This window comes from Pimephales promelas, chromosome 24 (assembly GCF_988280905.1).
Source record: "Pimephales promelas chromosome 24, fPimPro1.hap1.1, whole genome shotgun sequence".
Taxonomy (NCBI): Eukaryota; Metazoa; Chordata; class Actinopteri; order Cypriniformes; family Leuciscidae; genus Pimephales; species Pimephales promelas.
This window is the reverse complement of record NC_142792.1, coordinates 17,927,913-17,947,168: the sequence shown is the minus strand read 5'-3', so window position 1 is coordinate 17,947,168 and position 19,256 is coordinate 17,927,913. Positions and strand designations below refer to the sequence as shown.

General features: G+C 37.0%; 1 protein-coding gene across 1 annotated transcript; it reads left to right on the top strand.

Annotated features, from left to right (window-relative positions):
• The first annotated feature begins 1,655 nt into the window (after window positions 1–1,655).
• LOC120477182 (sodium- and chloride-dependent GABA transporter 2) lies at window positions 1,656–18,056 on the top strand. The gene is made up of 16 exons (XM_039668656.2): window positions 1,656–2,280; window positions 2,566–2,773; window positions 3,676–3,810; window positions 4,022–4,162; window positions 6,596–6,704; window positions 7,364–7,426; window positions 8,063–8,192; window positions 9,747–9,881; window positions 13,109–13,212; window positions 13,305–13,429; window positions 13,948–14,060; window positions 14,284–14,415; window positions 14,500–14,602; window positions 15,411–15,511; window positions 16,011–16,154; window positions 17,247–18,056. The coding sequence occupies exons 2-16, from the start codon at window positions 2,575–2,577 to the stop codon at window positions 17,406–17,408; spliced, it is 1,896 nt and encodes a 631-aa protein (XP_039524590.2). The 5' UTR covers window positions 1,656–2,280; window positions 2,566–2,574; the 3' UTR covers window positions 17,409–18,056.
• Window positions 18,057–19,256: the final 1,200 nt, after the last annotated feature.

The following is a 19,256-nucleotide window of genomic DNA, read 5'->3' as shown; positions in this document are numbered from 1 at the left end:
TTTACAGTGCTCGCGCCGCGCTGACATGTCATCTGCGCGGTTCAATGGTACGAGCCGCGCGGCCGATTCGTCAGCGCAGCGCGGACGTGTTTCCTAGCGATACCCAATGGGCAGCGCGGCGCGAACAATCCTCACCAGCGCAGCGCGGACGTGTTTCCTAGCGACACTCAATGGGCAGCGCGGCGCGAACAATCCTCACCAGCGCAGCGCGGACGTGTTTCCTAGCGACACCCAATGGGCAGCGCGGCGCGAACAATCCTCACCAGCGCAGCGCGGACGTGTTTCCTAGCGACACTCAATGGGCAGCGCGGCGCGAACAATCCTCACCAGCGCAGCGCGGACGTGTTTCCTAGCGACACCCAATGGGCAGCGCGGCGCGAACAGTCCTCACCAGCGCAGCGCGGACGTGTTTCCTAGCGACACTCAATGGGCAGCGCGGCGCGAACAATCCTCACCAGCGCAGCGCGGACGTGTTTCCTAGCGATACCCAATGGGCAGCGCGGCGTGAACAATCCTCACCAGCGCTGCGCGGACGTGTTTCCTAGCGATACCCAATGGGCAGCGCGGCGTGAACAATCCTCACCAGCGCTGCGTGGACCAATTTAAACAGATACAAGTTCATTTGGCGCCACTCATTTGCATTTAACCTCTGCAAGTATTATTATTTTAAATGAGTGAGCTAAAATGGCTAGACGCATTTTGGAAACAATTTTAACTACTCCTGACATTTTGAATAGAATTGAGGAGGCTCTAGGGGACAGAGAAAATCATTCAGAAAATGAGAGACGAAGACTTTTTAACCGTTTGCCACAAACCAGACCCACTCCAGCGTTCCAATTCGCACGTAACTTCAGTGGTGAGGCCTCACGGGGAACTGTGAACATGAGAAGAAGGTAAAATTGTGAACAACAATGAATATGCTATTCATCCAGCAAAGTATTTGCATTTAGTCATAGACATAGTTAGCCTATAATTGAGTAGCCTATTTAACTGCCTGATATGTATGGTAACTTAAGATATGTTATTTCTGAACTAGAAATGCAACTTTAAAGCATATTTCTCAGATTACTTATTTTATGATTTTTTTTGTTCATTCATTTAATTTAGATGTGTTCTATTTTTTTCCTTCCCTTTTTAATTAGGCCTATTTAATTTATTCATTTAAACAAAACACGAGTACAACAAAGTAGTACAATCAAAACCTATATACAGTATATTACTTACGTTGCAGTGTAATCTATTGATGCCGGTTGTCCTGCAGGTGACCTCATAACTCTGTCTTCTTACGATGCACTTGGGGATGTACGATTACTCCAGAGCACTCATTGTTCTAACGAGATATTATGTCGTTTTAACGACTTATTAAGTCGTTTGAACGACTTAATTATGTCGTTATAACGAGATATTTTTGTCGAAATAACGACTTATTAAGTCGTTTGAATGACTTATTATGTCGTTATAACGAGATATTATGTTGTTTTAACGACTTATTAAGTCGTTTGAACGACTTCATTATGTCGTTATATAGAGATATTATGTCGTTTTAACGACTTATTAAGTCGTTTAACGACTTATTATGTCGTTAAAACGAGATATTATGTCGTTATAACGACATACTAAGTCGTTAAAACGACTTAATAAGTCGTTATAACGAGATAAGTTTTCTTTTCTTTTTTTTCTCACCTTGCGGTTCAGGGCTTCCGTAATTTTTTTTCTTCAAATACCGTATTTTTTATTTAATTGCAATACATATCATATGTCATAATCGTGACTTTTTTGTTTGACAAAAAGCAGCAGTAATAAAACATTAATTAATTTGAACTTCTGTAGGCTCAGACAAGCAAACATTCAGCTGGTGATTAGCGGCGGGGTCAATGGTCATTCGTAGCCTACAAATTCATACGAATTGGGCAACTGGGCAATATGCACGATTCAAAAATCGCAATAATTCGTACGAGTGAGAACAAATGAATTCGTACGAATTAGCCACCTCGTAAAATTCGTACGAATTGCTGTGAGAATAGTGTTGGCTGCAATTAATCGCACGACGGAGGAGAATACACTGAACAGATTTAATGATGAACATCCATCCATCTATCCGTCCGTCCGTTTATTGATCTATCTGTGCTATAGATAGCCCAATATTTTGGCAAGAAGCGTGTTTTCACATGGTTTGTGCACCTCTATACGTCCCGCCCTCTCCTACTCCTCATCGCGTGCAGAACTCAAGACACTGCCGTTCTGTGTGCATGTCTCACAGCGAGCTGTTCACAAACTTTGGTAAGTCAAATGACCTTATTTAAAATACTGTTTTTTTTAATTATTATCCATTTAAAACTGTTTCTGCTATCATTCTTTGTAGAGTGATATTTAATTAACAATTCAATAAACATTCCTTCACGATTTGTAGGTAGCCTACTGTACAAAACAAACAAACAAAAAAACAAAGTTTGTAAATGTTAGTTCCATTACTGAATTGAAGCATATGATTCATTAGTTATAAACAAAAATAGAATTCTTTGCAAAAACTCACTTTTCTGTATGCTGGTGTTGCTCTACATATAGAAAAGGTCCATGGAGGAGACTAGAGGCGGAGGCATTGCTGATGGGGAAGCTATGGAGCCTGAGGCTCAGAAAGGGAGTGCAGAAAGCAGACCCTGGACCAGGGAGAAATGGGCCAACAAGACTGAGTTCCTGCTGTCCATGGCTGGAGAGATTATCGGCCTGGGGAATGTGGTGCGCTTCCCTTACCTGTGCTACAAAAACGGAGGCGGTAAGAGAGAGAATGTTGAAAATTTGGGATGTTAAAGAAGTATATGATAGAAATAAAAAAGGCAGAAAGCCTGCAGTGTTTTGATCCGCTGCTTCATGAGATGGATTTGACCTTAAATTCCAGCAGAAGACCATGCTAACATAATCAATAGAGCTCTGTGTTCTTCAGCAAATGCTCAGAACGAATTTTTGCTACACATCATGGACTGTTTCCCAGAGCACATGCTGATACCACTTTTTTTTCTTCTTCTTTCTGCTTTTATTGGTGCTTGCAAACAAGACATCACTATTACCATTGTATTTTATTCAAATGCAGCCTAACTCTATGAATTAAAAAGTGCTACGAGTATTATATTATTATTCTATTTCAATGTTCATACTTATATTTTAGCCACCCAGATTGCACGTCTGCATGCTCTGGCTTCTGTCAACTAATTCATACAAATAAACAAATAAAAAAAAATTGTCTTATTATTATTATTATTATTATTAATAAAATCATCAATTATTATAAATAAATAAATAAATATCATGATTTATTTAATGTTATGTTATTGGGATGTTCCGTTACAACCCTTAAAGATAACATCAACAAGACTTTTGAGCCTTTAAAGGGATAGTTCACTTTGAAATTAATTTTTGGTATGTTTTAGCTTACCTCAAGGGCATCCAAGATGTAGGTGTCTTTGTTTCCACATTATTTTCAATTTTGCTATTTTTCTGTCAAAACGTTCTTGTCTATCACTCATATAATGCAGGTATAGGGGGTCCACCCTTGGTCCACCTCGAAGAGCATGCACAGAGAAGTCAAAATATAAAACATAGCCAAAACGTATCAAAAATTAATTTCAAAGTGAACTATCCCTTTAAGGTAAATAACTAACACATTTTTGGTCTCTCCAGGTGTTTTCTTCATTCCTTATTTCATCTTTCTCTTCTTTTGTGGAATCCCAATATTCTTCCTTGAGACGGCGTTAGGTCAATACACCAGTGAAGGGGGCGTCACTGCTTGGAGAAAAATCTGCCCCATGTTTGAAGGTGACTTATGATTTCATAAATGGATCTACACAATACAGTCCATGGGCCTTATCATACACCCGGCGCAATGCGTGTTTTTTGCTAGTTTCAGCCCTACACAGTTATCATTTTCATGCGCTTTACACCATGTGCTTAGATTGTTAAAATAGGGCCCCGTCTCTTTAATTGTGTAATGCACATTTTCTTCACACAAACTACCTTTTGTTCACAGGCGTAGGTGTTGCATCCCAAGTTATAGTGATTTATCTAAATATATATTACATTGTGATCCTGGCCTGGGCTTTGTTTTATCTATTCAACTGTTTCTGGAGTACTCTACCTTGGACTTCATGTGACAACTATTGGAACACAGGTGTGTTATGTACTGCATTTATAAACTTTATTCATATGGGTTTAAGACATTGGATAACTGTCAAGCCCTATCCCAAATAAACTAAACTGAATAACCCTAAACCAATGGCACACACATTGCAGCTCTCAGTACAGAAATATTAACAATTACTTTTTTGCTTAGTCAAGCATCAGTGCTATTGATCATACTGCAGAATTTCAAAACTTTTGATTTGTTGTGCTGACATGAATGAGACTTCTCATTGTGCAGTTTGTTTATGAAACTGCAGTAAATTAGCACTTTCGAAATAATAAGACGAATGGTTTTCTGTGAAATGCATCGGCGTAAAAAATTAAATAATTCATTCTGAGAATGTTGAAAATTCTAAAAAAATAAATTGCAAGATGATTGCAAGATTAAAAGTGTTTAAGGTATAAATAATAAATTATGCAATTAATTTTGCAATTATGAGAAACTGTTAGATACAGTCACATTGCAAGAAAAAAAGTCACAATTATGATAAATAATGTTGCAATTATGAGAAACAAAGTCATAGTTCTGATAAATAAAATCACAACCATAAGTAAGTCAATTACTTTAAAATTAAGTTATAAATTAAATAAAGTAATACATGCAATGACAAAAAAATAGTCACATAAGAAATAGCCACAATTTCCAGAAGCAAAGTGTCAAACATATAGTCACAATTACAAGAAAATTAAGTCATTAGTTTTACAATAAGTTGGTATTATGAGAAATACATTTGATTATTTGAGAAATACAAGATAATAACTCGTGGCCTCAAGATACTAACTCGTGGCCTCAAGATAATAACTCGTGGCCTCAAGATAGTAACTCGTGGCCTCAAGATAATAACTCGTGGCCTCAAGATAGTAACTCGTGACCTCAAGATAGTAACTCGTGGCCTCAAGATAGTAACTCGTGGCCTCAAGATAGTAACTCGTGGCCTCAAGATAGTAACTCGTGGCCTCAAGATAGTAACTCGTGGCCTCAAGATACTAACTCATGGCCTCAAGATAGTAACTCGTGGCCTCAAGATAGTAACTCGTGGCCTCAAGATAGTAACTCGTGGCCTCAAGATAGTAACTCGTGGCCTCAAGATAGTAACTCATGGCCTCAAGATACTAACTCGTGGCCTCAAGATAGTAACTCGTGGTCTCAAGATAATAACTCGTGGCCTCAAGATAATAACTCGTGGCCTCAAGATAGTAACTCGTGGTCTCAAGATAGTAACTCGTGGCCTCAAGATAGTAACTCGTGGCCTCAAGATAATAACTCATGGCCTCAATATACTAACTCGTGGCCTCAAGATACTAACTCGTGGCCTCAAGATAGTAACTCGTGGCCTCAAGATACTAACTCGTGGCCTCAAGATAGTAACTCGTGGCCTCAAGATAGTAACTCGTAGCCTCAAGATAGTAACTCGTGGCCTCAAGATAGTAACTCGTGGCCTCAAGATACTAACTCATGGCCTCAAGATAGTAACTCGTGGCCTCAAGATAGTAACTCGTGGCCTCAAGATAGTAACTCGTGGCCTCAAGATAGTAACTCGTGGCCTCAAGATAGTAACTCATGGCCTCAAGATACTAACTCGTGGCCTCAAGATAGTAACTCGTGGTCTCAAGATAATAACTCGTGGCCTCAAGATAATAACTCGTGGCCTCAAGATAGTAACTCGTGGTCTCAAGATAGTAACTCGTGGCCTCAAGATAGTAACTCGTGGCCTCAAGATAATAACTCGTGGCCTCAATATACTAACTCGTGGCCTCAAGATACTAACTCGTGGCCTCAAGATAGTAACTCGTGGCCTCAAGATACTAACTCGTGGCCTCAAGATAGTAACTCGTGGCCTCAAGATAGTAACTCGTAGCCTCAAGATAGTAACTCGTGGCCTCAAGATACTATCTCGTGGCCTCAAGATACTAACTCGTGGCCTCAAGATAGTAACTCGTGGCCTCAAGATAGTAACTCGTGGCCTCAAGATAGTAACTCGTGGCCTCAAGATACTAACTCGTGGCCTCAAGATACTAACTCGTGGCCTCAAGATAGTAACTCGTGGCCTCAAGATAGTAACTCGTGGCCTCAAGATAGTAACTCGTAGCCTCAAGATAGTAACTCGTGGCCTCAAGATAGTAACTCGTGGCCTCAATATACCAACTCGTGGCCTCAAGATCGTAACTCGTGGCCTCAAGATAGTAACTCGTGGCCTCAAGATAGTAACTCGTGGCCTCAAGATAGTAACTCGTGGCCTCAATATACCAACTCGTGGCCTCAAGATCGTAACTCGTGGCCTCAAGATAGTAATTCGTGGCCTCAAGATAGTAATTCGTGGCCTCAAGATAGAGTTAGTATTTTTTTTGGCCAAAGTGGGACTAGGGGGGCTCATCCCCAAATCAATGTTGAGTTCACTTTGATCTCCCATTTCATCAACAGTGTACTGCCAAAATATAAGTGCTACATACACAAGTCTGCACAGACCTGATGCTGACTGGTCTTTCCTGTACAATGAGACGTATAGCTTTGGTGACAACAACAGCATGAGGTAACCTCACTTAACAACAGAGTACAAAGTAAAAACCAACACTATCTCACGACCTCACTCGTACGTACCCATACGATTTGTCTAAACCCCAGTGATGGGTAGGTTTAGGGTCGGGGTCAGGGGATTGTCATATCGTATGAATTCGTACGAGTGAGGTCTTATGGATTTGTGAGATGGGGTTGATAAAAACGCGTGCAATGTCAGTTGTTCTCCCTGATGTTTATGGTCATGAAAGATGTTCTTTGAGTTCAGGCTTTGATTACAAACACACTTGTCAGAAAAGTTCCCTGTAATGCATTTAGAAAGAATGATGTATTCTTTGTTTGGACTTACATGAAATAGATGCAGGTGTATTTGAAAAAGGCCTAGATAGTTTTAATATTTCACTGAAATCCAATATTGCATGTTCTATACTTGATAATATATTGCTCTGTGTTTTTCTGTTAATGTGCTGATTTAAGAAAGTAGCTTTAAACATCATTTGGAGACCAAGTAGACCATCAGCTAAGAACAGAAAACTAAATTTGGCTGGGTTAGAAAGAGATTTTAGTCAGTGTAGATAACTTATCATAATTCATAAACAGATACAGTGGCTTTTGTTAGAAAAGAATGCCATTGAAAGGTTTTGGTGAGCTCTCTTTTTGTCTTTCTTTCATCAGTTTCCAAAATGAATCAGAATGGCCAGCTTTTACAGTGACCTCATCCGAACAAGAGTACTGGTTGTAAGATACATCATTTCCTAAACATATCTAATACTGTTACCTACAGCTACCTAAATCTATTTTCTGGATTTATGCATGTAACAAATAAATGAATATCTTACATTTATAGTACATAATAGTATACTACATATTTATTGTAGTTATATAGGATCTACTGTATATAAGGAGGAAACTGCACAGTTTCCATTTCAACTATGTTGAACTTGCTTTAGTGCAAGTCAGCTACATTAGAAACTGTTTGGTCATGTCAGAAAATTCACATAATTTAGTGTTAGTTTTCTCCCAAGTCCTGGATTATGTGTGGGATGAGATAACCCCTGCCCTAATGGGTGGGACAAAGGGTGGGACAACATGGAAAAATATCCAACATCTGGACAAAGACCATAAAGTTTCATCATGCAGACATGGGATATTGAGAAATTTGGGCTAAAGAACTGAGCCAGAGAACTTGATGAAAACAACATGTTTATTGTTTGTGCAAACTAACTGTCCTAAACTAACCCCCACAAAACTAAATCACAGAAAAAAGAAATCTGTATTTAGCATATAAATCTAAAAAGTTGAGTTTTGACATGCATTGAAGTTAAAAAGAATATGTGTTGTTCATAATGTGTGTGTGTGTATGTGTACACTCAGCCATCGTGTGTTGCGGGAGAACAACAGCGGCGGTCTGGGAAGTGTAAATGCGGATCTTTCCATGTGTCTTCTGTTGGCTTGGGTCATCTGTTATTTCTGCATCTTTAAAGGAGTGAAGACCACAGGCAAGGTCAGCTGATGCTCATTGCTAATGAAATAATAAAGAGAAAACGATGTCATATACATAAACAAAAACTAGCTATCAAACCCCATATATTTACAGAAGGAGTTGAGACTTATCTAGGGACCAAAATCTTTGGACTATGATGAGCAAATGCTCTGAAAATGTCATTTTCCAAATAAAAACATGGCTCTGCAACGTCGGCTCGGCAAATTTTTAGGAATGCTAAAACCACTCAATGTACACTCATCTAAAGGATTATTAGGAACACCATATTAATACTGTGTTTGACCACCTTTCGCCTTCAGAACTGCCTTAATTCTACGTGGCATTGATTCAACAAGGTGCTGAAAGCATTCTTTAGAAATGTTGGCCGATATTGATAGGATAGCGTCTTGCAGTTGATGAAGAATTTTGGGATGCACATCCAGGGCACGAAGCTCCCGTTCCACCACATCCCAAAGATGATCTATTGGGTTGAGATCTGGTGACTGTGGGGGTCATTTTAGTACAGTGAACTCAATGTCATGTTCAAGAAACCAATTTGAAATGATTCAAGCTTTGTGACATGGTGCATTATCCTACTGGAAGTAGCCATCAGAGGATGGGGACATGGTGGCCATGGGATGGACATGATCAGAAACAATGCTCAGGTAGGCCGCGGCATTTAAACAATGCCCAATTGGCACTAAGGGGCCTAAAGTGTGCCAAGAAAACATCCCCCACACCATTACAACACCACCACCAGCCTGCACAGTGGTAACAAGGCATGATGGATCCATGTTCTCATTCTGTTTACGCCAAATTCTGACTCTACCATCTGAACGTCTCAACAGAAATCGAGACTCATCAGACCAGGGAACATTTTTCCAGTCTTCAACTGTCCAATGTTGGTGAGCTCTTGCAAATTGTAGCCTCTTTTTCCTATTTCCGTATTTGGTCTTCTGCTGTTGTGGCCCATCCGCCTCAAGGTTGTGCGTGTTGTGGCTTCACAAATGCTTTTCTGCATACCTCGGTTGTAACGAGTGGTTATTTCAGTCAAAGTTGCTCTTCTATCAGCTTGAATCAGTCGGCCCATTCTCCTCTGACCTCTATCATCAACAAGGCATTTTCACCCACAGGACTGTAACATACTGTCCCTTTTTACACCATTCTTTGTAAACCCTAGAAATGGTTGTGCGTGAAATTCCCAGTAACTGAGCAGACCGGCCCGTCTGGCACCAACAACCATTGCCACGCTCAAAATTGCTTAAATCACCTTTCTTTCCCATTCTGACATTCAGTTTGGAGTTCAGGAGATTGTCTTGACCAGGACCACACCCCTAAATGCATCGAAGCAACTGCCATTGTTGTTCCTAATAATCCTTTAGGTGAATGTACTTTAGAAATGGGAAAGTATTGACAACCACAACCACCACAAATGCAGCCTTAATCTGTTGCGGTGCAACCAAGTGTAGAACAATGTTCAACACAGCAGAAATATCACTAGAAGATCATAAAATGGGACTTGAGTATTATATAAAAGTCTTTAATTATTGTGATATGTATGTCAATGTTTCACAGGTTGTGTACTTCACTGCTACGTTCCCCTACTTAATGCTGTTCATCCTTTGCATCAGAGGAGTGACTCTACCAGGGGCTGCAACTGGGATTTCATATTACCTGTATCCTGACATCAGTAAACTCTCCAATCCTGATGTAAGTGGACCACAATTCCTGCATCCCAATCCACATCCTAAATAGTGTCCGAGATTACAATTAGTATGTCACAAAACATGGTATGTTGAAATGAGTATCCCAAAGATACCCAGATGGTTTTCGAAGTACACCAATGCAGGACTGGGCAACTCTGCCCCTCATGTTCCTGCAGGTTCTCTGTGCTATTGTGTCTCTGGATGGGACCACACTGTCATATAACATGAAATCAGGTCTCATTCCCTTCCACATAAAAGCATATTTTCATATTTGGTTGGGAGAAATTGGTAAGTAGTGTAAATTAGTGTATGAGGATTTTAATTGCCTGGATGCGACAAAGTAATTCCAATTTTATGACATGAAGTATTCCCCAAAACTTGCCTACTCTTCTGCTACACACAATTACAATGCTCTTTGGAAAAAATGTGGCTGTGAGAAGACAATAGGAGTGTTAGTGTCACCAAACCAACAATAAACAGACAGAAGGGAGAGATCCCTTACACTAAAAATAGGCCTACCAACAAAAAAGTATAAGTTACATTTTCTAGTTGGATTTGTCATAAGGTGTCATGTGCCTTTCATGGAACAGTGCACTGTTATGTTGACTTGTATATATTCTGTTTCATTGATGTAGCATGTGTAGAAAGATCCAAATGTTTCCAATTGATTCCATGAAAATGACTTATTAATTGGTCTTAAGAAGTTGCTGACTGTGAATCTGTGATGATTTTGTAATGGTTTCAGACAGAGAGGTTTGTTTCTGTGATCCTCGAATGGAAAACAGATGCGCATGGAGATGATACATACAGTATCTTTTATAAAGATTTTTGGAAAGTATCTACAGTAGGAATTCTTTTCACAATGCAAGTGACAACATTCTCATTATAAATATAGTTATTATCTCAGAGAGGGATTTTCTTCGCTTTTACCCCAAACAAAGTCAAATTTAATGAGAAAATGAAGCGAAAAAGGCGATGTAATGCATGGGAGGTGTGCTTTTGGTTTTGGAGGGGAGCCATGGTGGTCCCGTGGGGTTTGTTCTGGATATGCATTATAGTTGGGAGGTGTAAAAGAATAAGTTTGTTGTGTTCAACAACGCACCTGGAAAAGTACGGTTGGGAAGAAGCAGATAAGAAAGATTCAATTCTGGGTTATGCAAATTGTTGTTTTAGGGTTGTGCCTGTTGGACTTCAGAAATGAAAAAGCAGAGTTCATACAGTTCATACTCCCCATATTAAACTTTTGCTGATAATTTACTCACCCCCATGTCATCCAAGATGTCCATGTCTTTCTTTCTTCAGTCGAAAAGAAATGAAGGTTTTCGATGAAAACATTCCAGGATTTTCTTTATATAATGGACTTCAATGGGAACCAAACGGTTCAAGGTCTAAAAGACAGTTTCAGTGCAGCTTCAAAGGGCTTTAAACGACACCAGGCGATGAATAAGGACTTATCTAATGAAACGATCGTTCATAAATAAAAAAGTTTAAGTTTTATAAGCACAAATGCTCGCCTGTGATGCGCGTTCGTGACTCTCCTGTTCAAACTCGTTTATCAAAATGAACAAATCTTTTTTTTTTTTCGAGTCATGACTCGAAGGGTCCTAGATAAGACCCTTATTCATCATCTGGTGTCGTTTAAAGCCCTTTGAAGCTGCACTGAAACTCTCAATTGGACCTTGAACCGTTTGGTTATGTGGAGAAAATCCTGGAATGTTTTCATCAAAAACCTTAATTTCTTTTCGACTGAAGAAAGAAAGATGTGGACATCTTGGATGACATGGGGGTGAGTAAATTATCAGTAAAAGTTTTTTTTAAAAGTGAACTACTCTTTTAATTCAAGTAAATTATGCATATTTGAATGTAACTAACTCTAATCCTAACCCTACAGTAATTGCTTGATTCTAATTGATATTACCCACTTAAATGTATAATTACACTCTAATAAGGACACCTAAAAATGAAGTTTAACCAAGAATATATATATTTTTTTATTTATATATATTTTTCACATATTAATATAATTAAGAACAACGCCTAGAAAACATATTCCTGTTCATCTTTTGTTTGACCCAGTAAACACATTTAGCAATGGTACTCACTGAAAAATTTATTCAACAAAAGTTGTTTTGGAATCACAGCCAGAGTTTACCTTCAAAATCACAATCTCACCCCTGTTTGGCAATTCGATGAGAACACAATAAGCTAAATTGAGGCAATAAAGATGATATCTTTCTATGAAACTTCATCGGTGTTGCTGGAAAACATTATAATGTTGTGAAAATGAATGACAATTGAATATTTAGCAATATTTGTTTTATATTTTGTTCTGTTGATTTATTTCCTTTCTCATCAGAGACAATGTGCTCACACAGGAAGTGTGTATAAATATTTAGGCAGATAGAGTATCGTGTGTATATACAGTCTTGGAAAAGTTAATAAACACTTGCATTACGAAACTGAATTGAAGGATGTCAACCCTATAACCCTTGCTTATAGTAACCAGATGTGCAGCAGAGTAGAGGCCCATAGGAGTGCCTTGCTCAAACTGGTGCAAAAAAACAGTCTTCAGAAAATATCGGATGTGATTCTTAGAAAGAAATGCCTGGGGCTAAAATTCTAAATGAAAAACAATAAATTACATTTTGCATACATAAAATTAAGCCTATTTATCAAGTACACCCGCCGCCCTCCACATTCTTATTCTCATAATGCAAAAAAGGAACAAAAATCCCATTCCAGTTCTATACAAATTATATTAAAAATGAATATCCTGATCCCAAACATACCCTAACAATACTACCACAATGGTATATATTTTTTTCTTTGTATTTTATAGTGTGTCTGTGTGTGTGCAAGCTACTTATAAGTAAGTAATATACTTATTTTTTTTTAATTCTTTTTTAGTCTTAGTCTTTTTTTTTTATTAAATCTTTATTATCTTTTTTTGTGCATGTTTTGTATCTGGTATTTTTTCATGATGTTTTTACGTTCTGTAAAGCACATTGAAGTACTTTGATGGAGTGAATTGTGCTATATAAATAAACTTGTTGTTGTTGTTGTTGTTGTTATAAGTGTAATAAGGAATCGTTTAAAGTATTTTTTTTTTTCAAGGGAAAATTCACTTGGGAGGAAAAAAATGTTAATGTGTGCGTAAATATTTATTTTTCACCGTTAAACCTGTAAGATCTGCTCCTACATAGCCTCCATTCTTCATCTCTTCTCCTGCAGGTATGGTGTGATGCAGGCACTCAGGTGTTTTTCTCTTATGCCGTGTGTCAAGGAGTCCTCACAGCACTGGGCAGTTATAACAAATACAACAACGACTGCTACAAGTCAGTAACCTCCTGCATTAATGGTCAACACCCCACCCATTTCACTCCCTGATTTATATACTGATTCACTCCCTATATTCTATGTACCGCAGGGACTGTATAGCACTCTGTTTTCTGAATAGCGGCACTAGCATCTTTGCTGGGTTTGTGGTCTTTTCTATTCTGGGGTTCATGGCCCATCAGCTAGGTCTACCCATGGAAGAGGTAGTATCATCAGGTATTCATTGCATTACCCTAGTAAAAAAAAAAACAGAAAGACTCCCATACTTCCATACTAAGTGTCCTTCAAACTCATTAACATATTACTTAAGACTTACTTGTATAGATGCCCAACACATTCTCATCCTTTGTCACCTATATGACGTCAAAGGATGAGAACGGGATCAGATGCCAGACCCTGTAGTGTATTATGGTCTCTTGCGATGTTGGTGATGACCACAAGAGAGCAATCTCAGACCAACACTTTTGTTTTGTTTGTTTTTTCATTCAGCATAGTCTGAATGTTTTTTTTTTTGGGCACAAAATACTCATTTAATTTGTAAATAAAATTTAATTTTTAAAAATCTGATAAATAATTAAATTAATTAAAATTATTTATATATATATATATATATATATATATATATATAATTTGATTTTTTTCTTTTTAATTAAAACATGCATTAATAGTCAAAGTTATGAAACATGAACTAAAAAAATTATATATTTTTTTTTATTCTGATTATTTTCTTGCAGGTGTTGGATTAACTTTCATAGCATATCCTCGAGCACTCTCTCTGTTACCTGGACCTCAGTTCTGGTCTGTTCTTTTCTTTATTATGGTACTCCTGCTGGGCCTTGACAGCCAGGTACAGTTATTCAACATCACTTATGCACATATTTATATATATATATATATATATAAAATAAAAAAATAAAAAACTCACCTTAATCCTTTAGGTGAGTGTATATATATATATATATATATATATATATATATATATATATATATATATATATATATATAATTGTTTGTTTTTTTACTTTAAGGTTGACCGCAAGTGTAAAGTGTTATATTCATGTTTTTTAAAGTTTGTGTGTGTGGAGAGTTTAGCCACGGCTCTCATAGACCTGTATCCTGGAGTTCTAAGGAAGCGGCGAGAGCTTTTGGTGTTGGGAATCGCCGTCATCTGCTTCTTACTTGGACTGCCATTCATCACAAAGGTATGAAGTAGATATGGATGGCATGATGGATGGATGGATAGATGGATATTCTCTAAATTTTACTCAACTTGTGCCTTATTGTAGGGAGGAATCCATTTGTTTACTCTGATGGACACCTACGGCCCGAGTGGATTTAACCTGCTCTTTATCGCCTTCTTCGAAACAGTTGTTGTTGCATGGGTCTATGGTAGGAGACATTACTTTCCTGTGAAATTCCTAGTATTTGACATATACAATACTCTGTAAAGTATGATTTTTTTTTTTGTTTGTTTAATTATCTTGTTTTTGTACATCACATCATGGTTTGAAAACTACATCCTTTACAGTGTATATCAAAAATAGCTTTTCTAAACTTGCAGAAAATACATAATTATCATGTTCTATATAGTAGACCATTTCACAAGACGTAAACAAGACTGGCCCAGAAGCACTTCCTGTTTCAGTTTGTAACTGTTTTCTTTATTTCACATGTAAAGAAAACATCTTAAAGATGTTTGTTTAACTTTTTGATTCAGTTTTAAATGTTCTGTTGGTTGTATTTTATCCCAGCTTTTATGTAGTGTTAAAAAACTGAAACAGGAAGTGCTTCTGGACCAGTGTTTACATCTTGTGAAATGGTCTATACTAATTATTATTACATTGTGTTATGACTATTCATAATGTGTTACAGTTGTTACTCAAGTTGAGTGAGTATGTTATATCCCACACACACATATTGGGTTCCCACTTTCCATAGACATAATGATTTTTATCCTGTTCAAACTGTATATTCTGTCCGCTAACCTACCCATCACAGAAAATATTCTCACATTTTCAAAAAAACATCACTTTTAATTGTTCATGGAGCCCAAATGGACATTTTTGTCCCCTTAACTTGGGTTTAAAAGGACAACACACACACACAACTAAAAACGGTGTAATAACTGCAATAAGAAATGCATTATAATAACTGCAATAAGAAATACAAAAACATCACACGAATGAGTGGTTTGCAGGTGCAAACCGTTTCTACGACAACATTGAAGATATGATAGGATACGCACCATTCCCTGTGCTGAAGTACTGCTGGCTCTTCATTACACCTCTCATCTGCGCCGTGAGTTCACATTTTGTCTCTCACTCTTCAGTAACGTTTTTTTTTTGTGTTGTTGTTGTTTATTGTCCCGAAATCTGCATAGTTTTCTCATTATTTTACCATTGATTATTTCACGTTTCATTAGCGTTTCATTGGTATTTCACACTTCATTGTTTGAATTATTATTATTTATTTAGTTGTTTGGTTTTCTGTCCTCTGTATATTTACGACTAGTGGCAATCTATAACTACATGCATTAAGATTTACTCATTTAGCTGACACTTTTATTCAAAGCTATTTTCGAATGAAAAATAAAATGATTCAGTGGTCATTTTGAGGTTGGTTCTGCAGCGCTCTCAAAATCTTCAAGGTACTTTAACTAAATAGTATCTGCAGAAGGTTGTATTATAGTATGCACATTCACATACAACATAGGTAATTAACCATTGCGAATGAAGTTTTATATCGAAGCCAGGATAGATTTGGAAAGTACAAGAATGTGTTTGTTTTTTGCCCTCAGTCTACTCTGCTGTATAGCCTGCTGGGGAAATCTGTGTCTTCAGTTGATCAATTTGGGCCACAATGGAGTTACAAGTTTGCACATCTACTCACAGTCATTCCTTTGGTCTGCATCCCAATCTTCCTAGTCATCTCTTTAATAAGGGTAAGAGAAAGCCACCAATCAATCCATTCATTCATTCATTCATTCATCCATTCCTCCTTTTCCATGCATCTCATACAATTACATTTGTCAAAGCATCTGTTCTTCATTCTTAAAAACTGATATTGACTCATATCACACATATGGATGCTTCGATAGGACCCCTTGGTTTCACTTTTTAATGCATCAGTTGTCGCTAAAATAGTCCAGCTTAATGATGGTTCATGGATCAGGTTCATTTCTGTTGTAAAATGTTATTAATTTAGTTAATTTATCCATACAGCCGCTTTGGAGAAAACGGTTATGTCATAGTCTCAATTCAATTCACATTTCAATTTACACTTATTTGTAGCGCTTTTTCACAATACATATCGTTTCAAGCCAGCGTCTACATTACAATTTAGAGTGATCTGTTATCAGAGTAGACTGTGTCCATTTTAGAGCATATACAAGTCATCCGATATTTTATATCTTTTACACACTGTCAACTTGGATAAGGTTTCATCTGGTTGTGATGAATTAAAGTATTATCGGCATAACAGTGGAAAATAATTCCATGTTTTCTTATAATATTACCAAGTAGCAGCATATTGAAAATAGCAGAGGGCCTAATACAGAGCCTTGTGGCACTCCATAATTTACTGACATTGTCTTGGGTTTTTCCCTTTTAAAAAGAAGGAATACCAGTGTAATTTCGTAGTCGATCTAAAAGTATTTTATGATCTATATTGTCGAACGCTGCACTAAGATCAAGTAAAACTAGTATTGCGATTTAGCCTTGGTCAGAAGCTAAAAGCAAGTAATTTGTCATTTTAGCGAGCGCAGTTATCGTTCTGCTTATCATACGAGTACTTCATAAAACCCAGAAAAAAAAATGCGTTGTGATTCAAACGAGTCGTTCTTCGTAGTTCTTTTAAAGCGGATTCTGTTAAATAAAATATCTCCCTTTGAAGTGGACTTTGAGCTTTAAAGACCTTGCAGATCTTTTTAACGCTCGGACAGCAACATTACACACTAGCTAAAGTTGGAAAAAGTGAAAAAGCATAATAGTTCCCTTTTAAGGAAATTTCTGTTATCTCCTTTCCACCTCTTCAGGGTCATGACATCATCACCCCCTCTACTGACCTGAAGCAGCTCCGACCAAACAGTCCACGCCTCACACTGTTTAATCGTGTGATCATTAAAGCACAGAAATCTCAACACGTTCAGGAAGATGGAGCAGAGAAAGCGAACACAGAACACACCAGCGGAGTTTGAGAAGGCAGAACAAGATAGGACTTTATACGTTTTAAAAAGCCTCATAATAAAATGAGTTAATTTAAATATAAACAGTTGTATTGCAGTGTATTAGATTTTCCATATGAAATATCAGGATGTCAAATAAACACAATTAGGTAAATTTTTTCATGTTTTTAATTATTATATGATTTTATTATGATGTTTTTAGGAGAACTAGTACTGTTTCCGTGAGTTCAAATGGAAGGCAGTTTAAAACCATTAAATATATGTTGTGGATTGGAGTGGAGTAAAATAAAGTGCTAAAAAAAAATATGTCCGTTTGGGGTTTGACTGTTGAAGCAAAATTACTATATTTTACTATTACTATTTTACTTTTAACTTTAGGTTTTAAAATGGCCATTCTATGCAATACAAACATTTTAGTTATTGGTAACTTTATATATGAAATTCAATGTTCATAGATTCTAGAATTCATTTGAGTCTAAATATGTTCTTTTATCTTTTTCTGTTTACATTGTATTTGTATGCATTTTCTCATTTGTCTTCCTATACCATTCTATACCATTTATATAAGGAATATAATATCTGACACATTTGAAATGTATCATTTAATTCAAATTTATTTCATCCTGTTGCATTAAAAAGTACTAATCTTTTATATTTTTTTTTAATAAAACTGGATAAATTTGATTTAAGACTTTGTCCCATCTATTCTTTGTTGCTACTATATTATTACACTACATAAGTGGACACCCCCTCGAAAAAACTCCATCTAACTAAGTGATAAGAACAGTTTTAATACAGGTGCACATTGCTTGAATATTTGTTAATCATAATTCCTGTACTGGGAGTTCAATCTCTGTTTTTCTTCCAGTTGGTCATTAGCTTTCCTCATCCATGTAATCTGAAGGGACATTCAATTAACAGATAATGTCATGTGATGCCTTCGGGGTTTATCATGCCTGTCATAGCACAAAGGTGGGGCTTAATGGTGGAATTTACTCTGGTGGACCAATAGGAGGCTGCTCTCAATGGGATGAGTGTCTAGGATTGTGAGAAGATCTTATGAGGCCCTACATTGTGACACTTTTGTTAAATGTGTGAGAGTGTGTGTGGATCATAGTCTTGATATATAATCATTAATTTTCCACTAAATTTGACAAACACCAAGTCTACATTTTGAACAGTATATCAGTTGTTTCTTCCTTTAAAACCCAAACAAACTTTTTTTTTGTGAATAAATTGATTAAAAGGTGTGCTTGTGCTATGTTTCTTTTAAATAAATGATTGCTGAATTTTATTTTTACCGTAGGTGTGCTTAGGCTTTAACTTCTACTTAAGCGTACTTAAGTCTACTTAAGTGTAAATTGATAAGTGCAAGATATATAACTAGTTGATATAACTTCATATAACAATGCAGTTGATATAACTGCTTGGACTTAATATGGGTAAGGATTTAGGGGTATGATCAGGTTTAGTACCCACAATGTATAACAGGACTAAAAAAACAACTGTGACACTACTTATACATTTAAGTGCTGAGTGATATCAATGTACTTACTATACATGTATACGACAGGAATTCGAATTTTTTTACAACTTTTTTGAGGCTATTATTTTTGTGTACTACAATGCCATAACACTTGCAATGAGCAAAGTTTTTCACTTTTAACAGTATTTTACAGATCTTTTTCGCCATATAGCGTGGGAAACTATAAGTACGGGAGTAATAAGGTGTTTTACTGTAGCATTTGTACAGTTTTTTTAACATTTTACAATGTGCACAATAGTTAAAGGCATGTAATATACAGAAACGATAAGACTGTAAAATGCTCTGATCACTCTTGATCTTTGTCCGAATCCTCT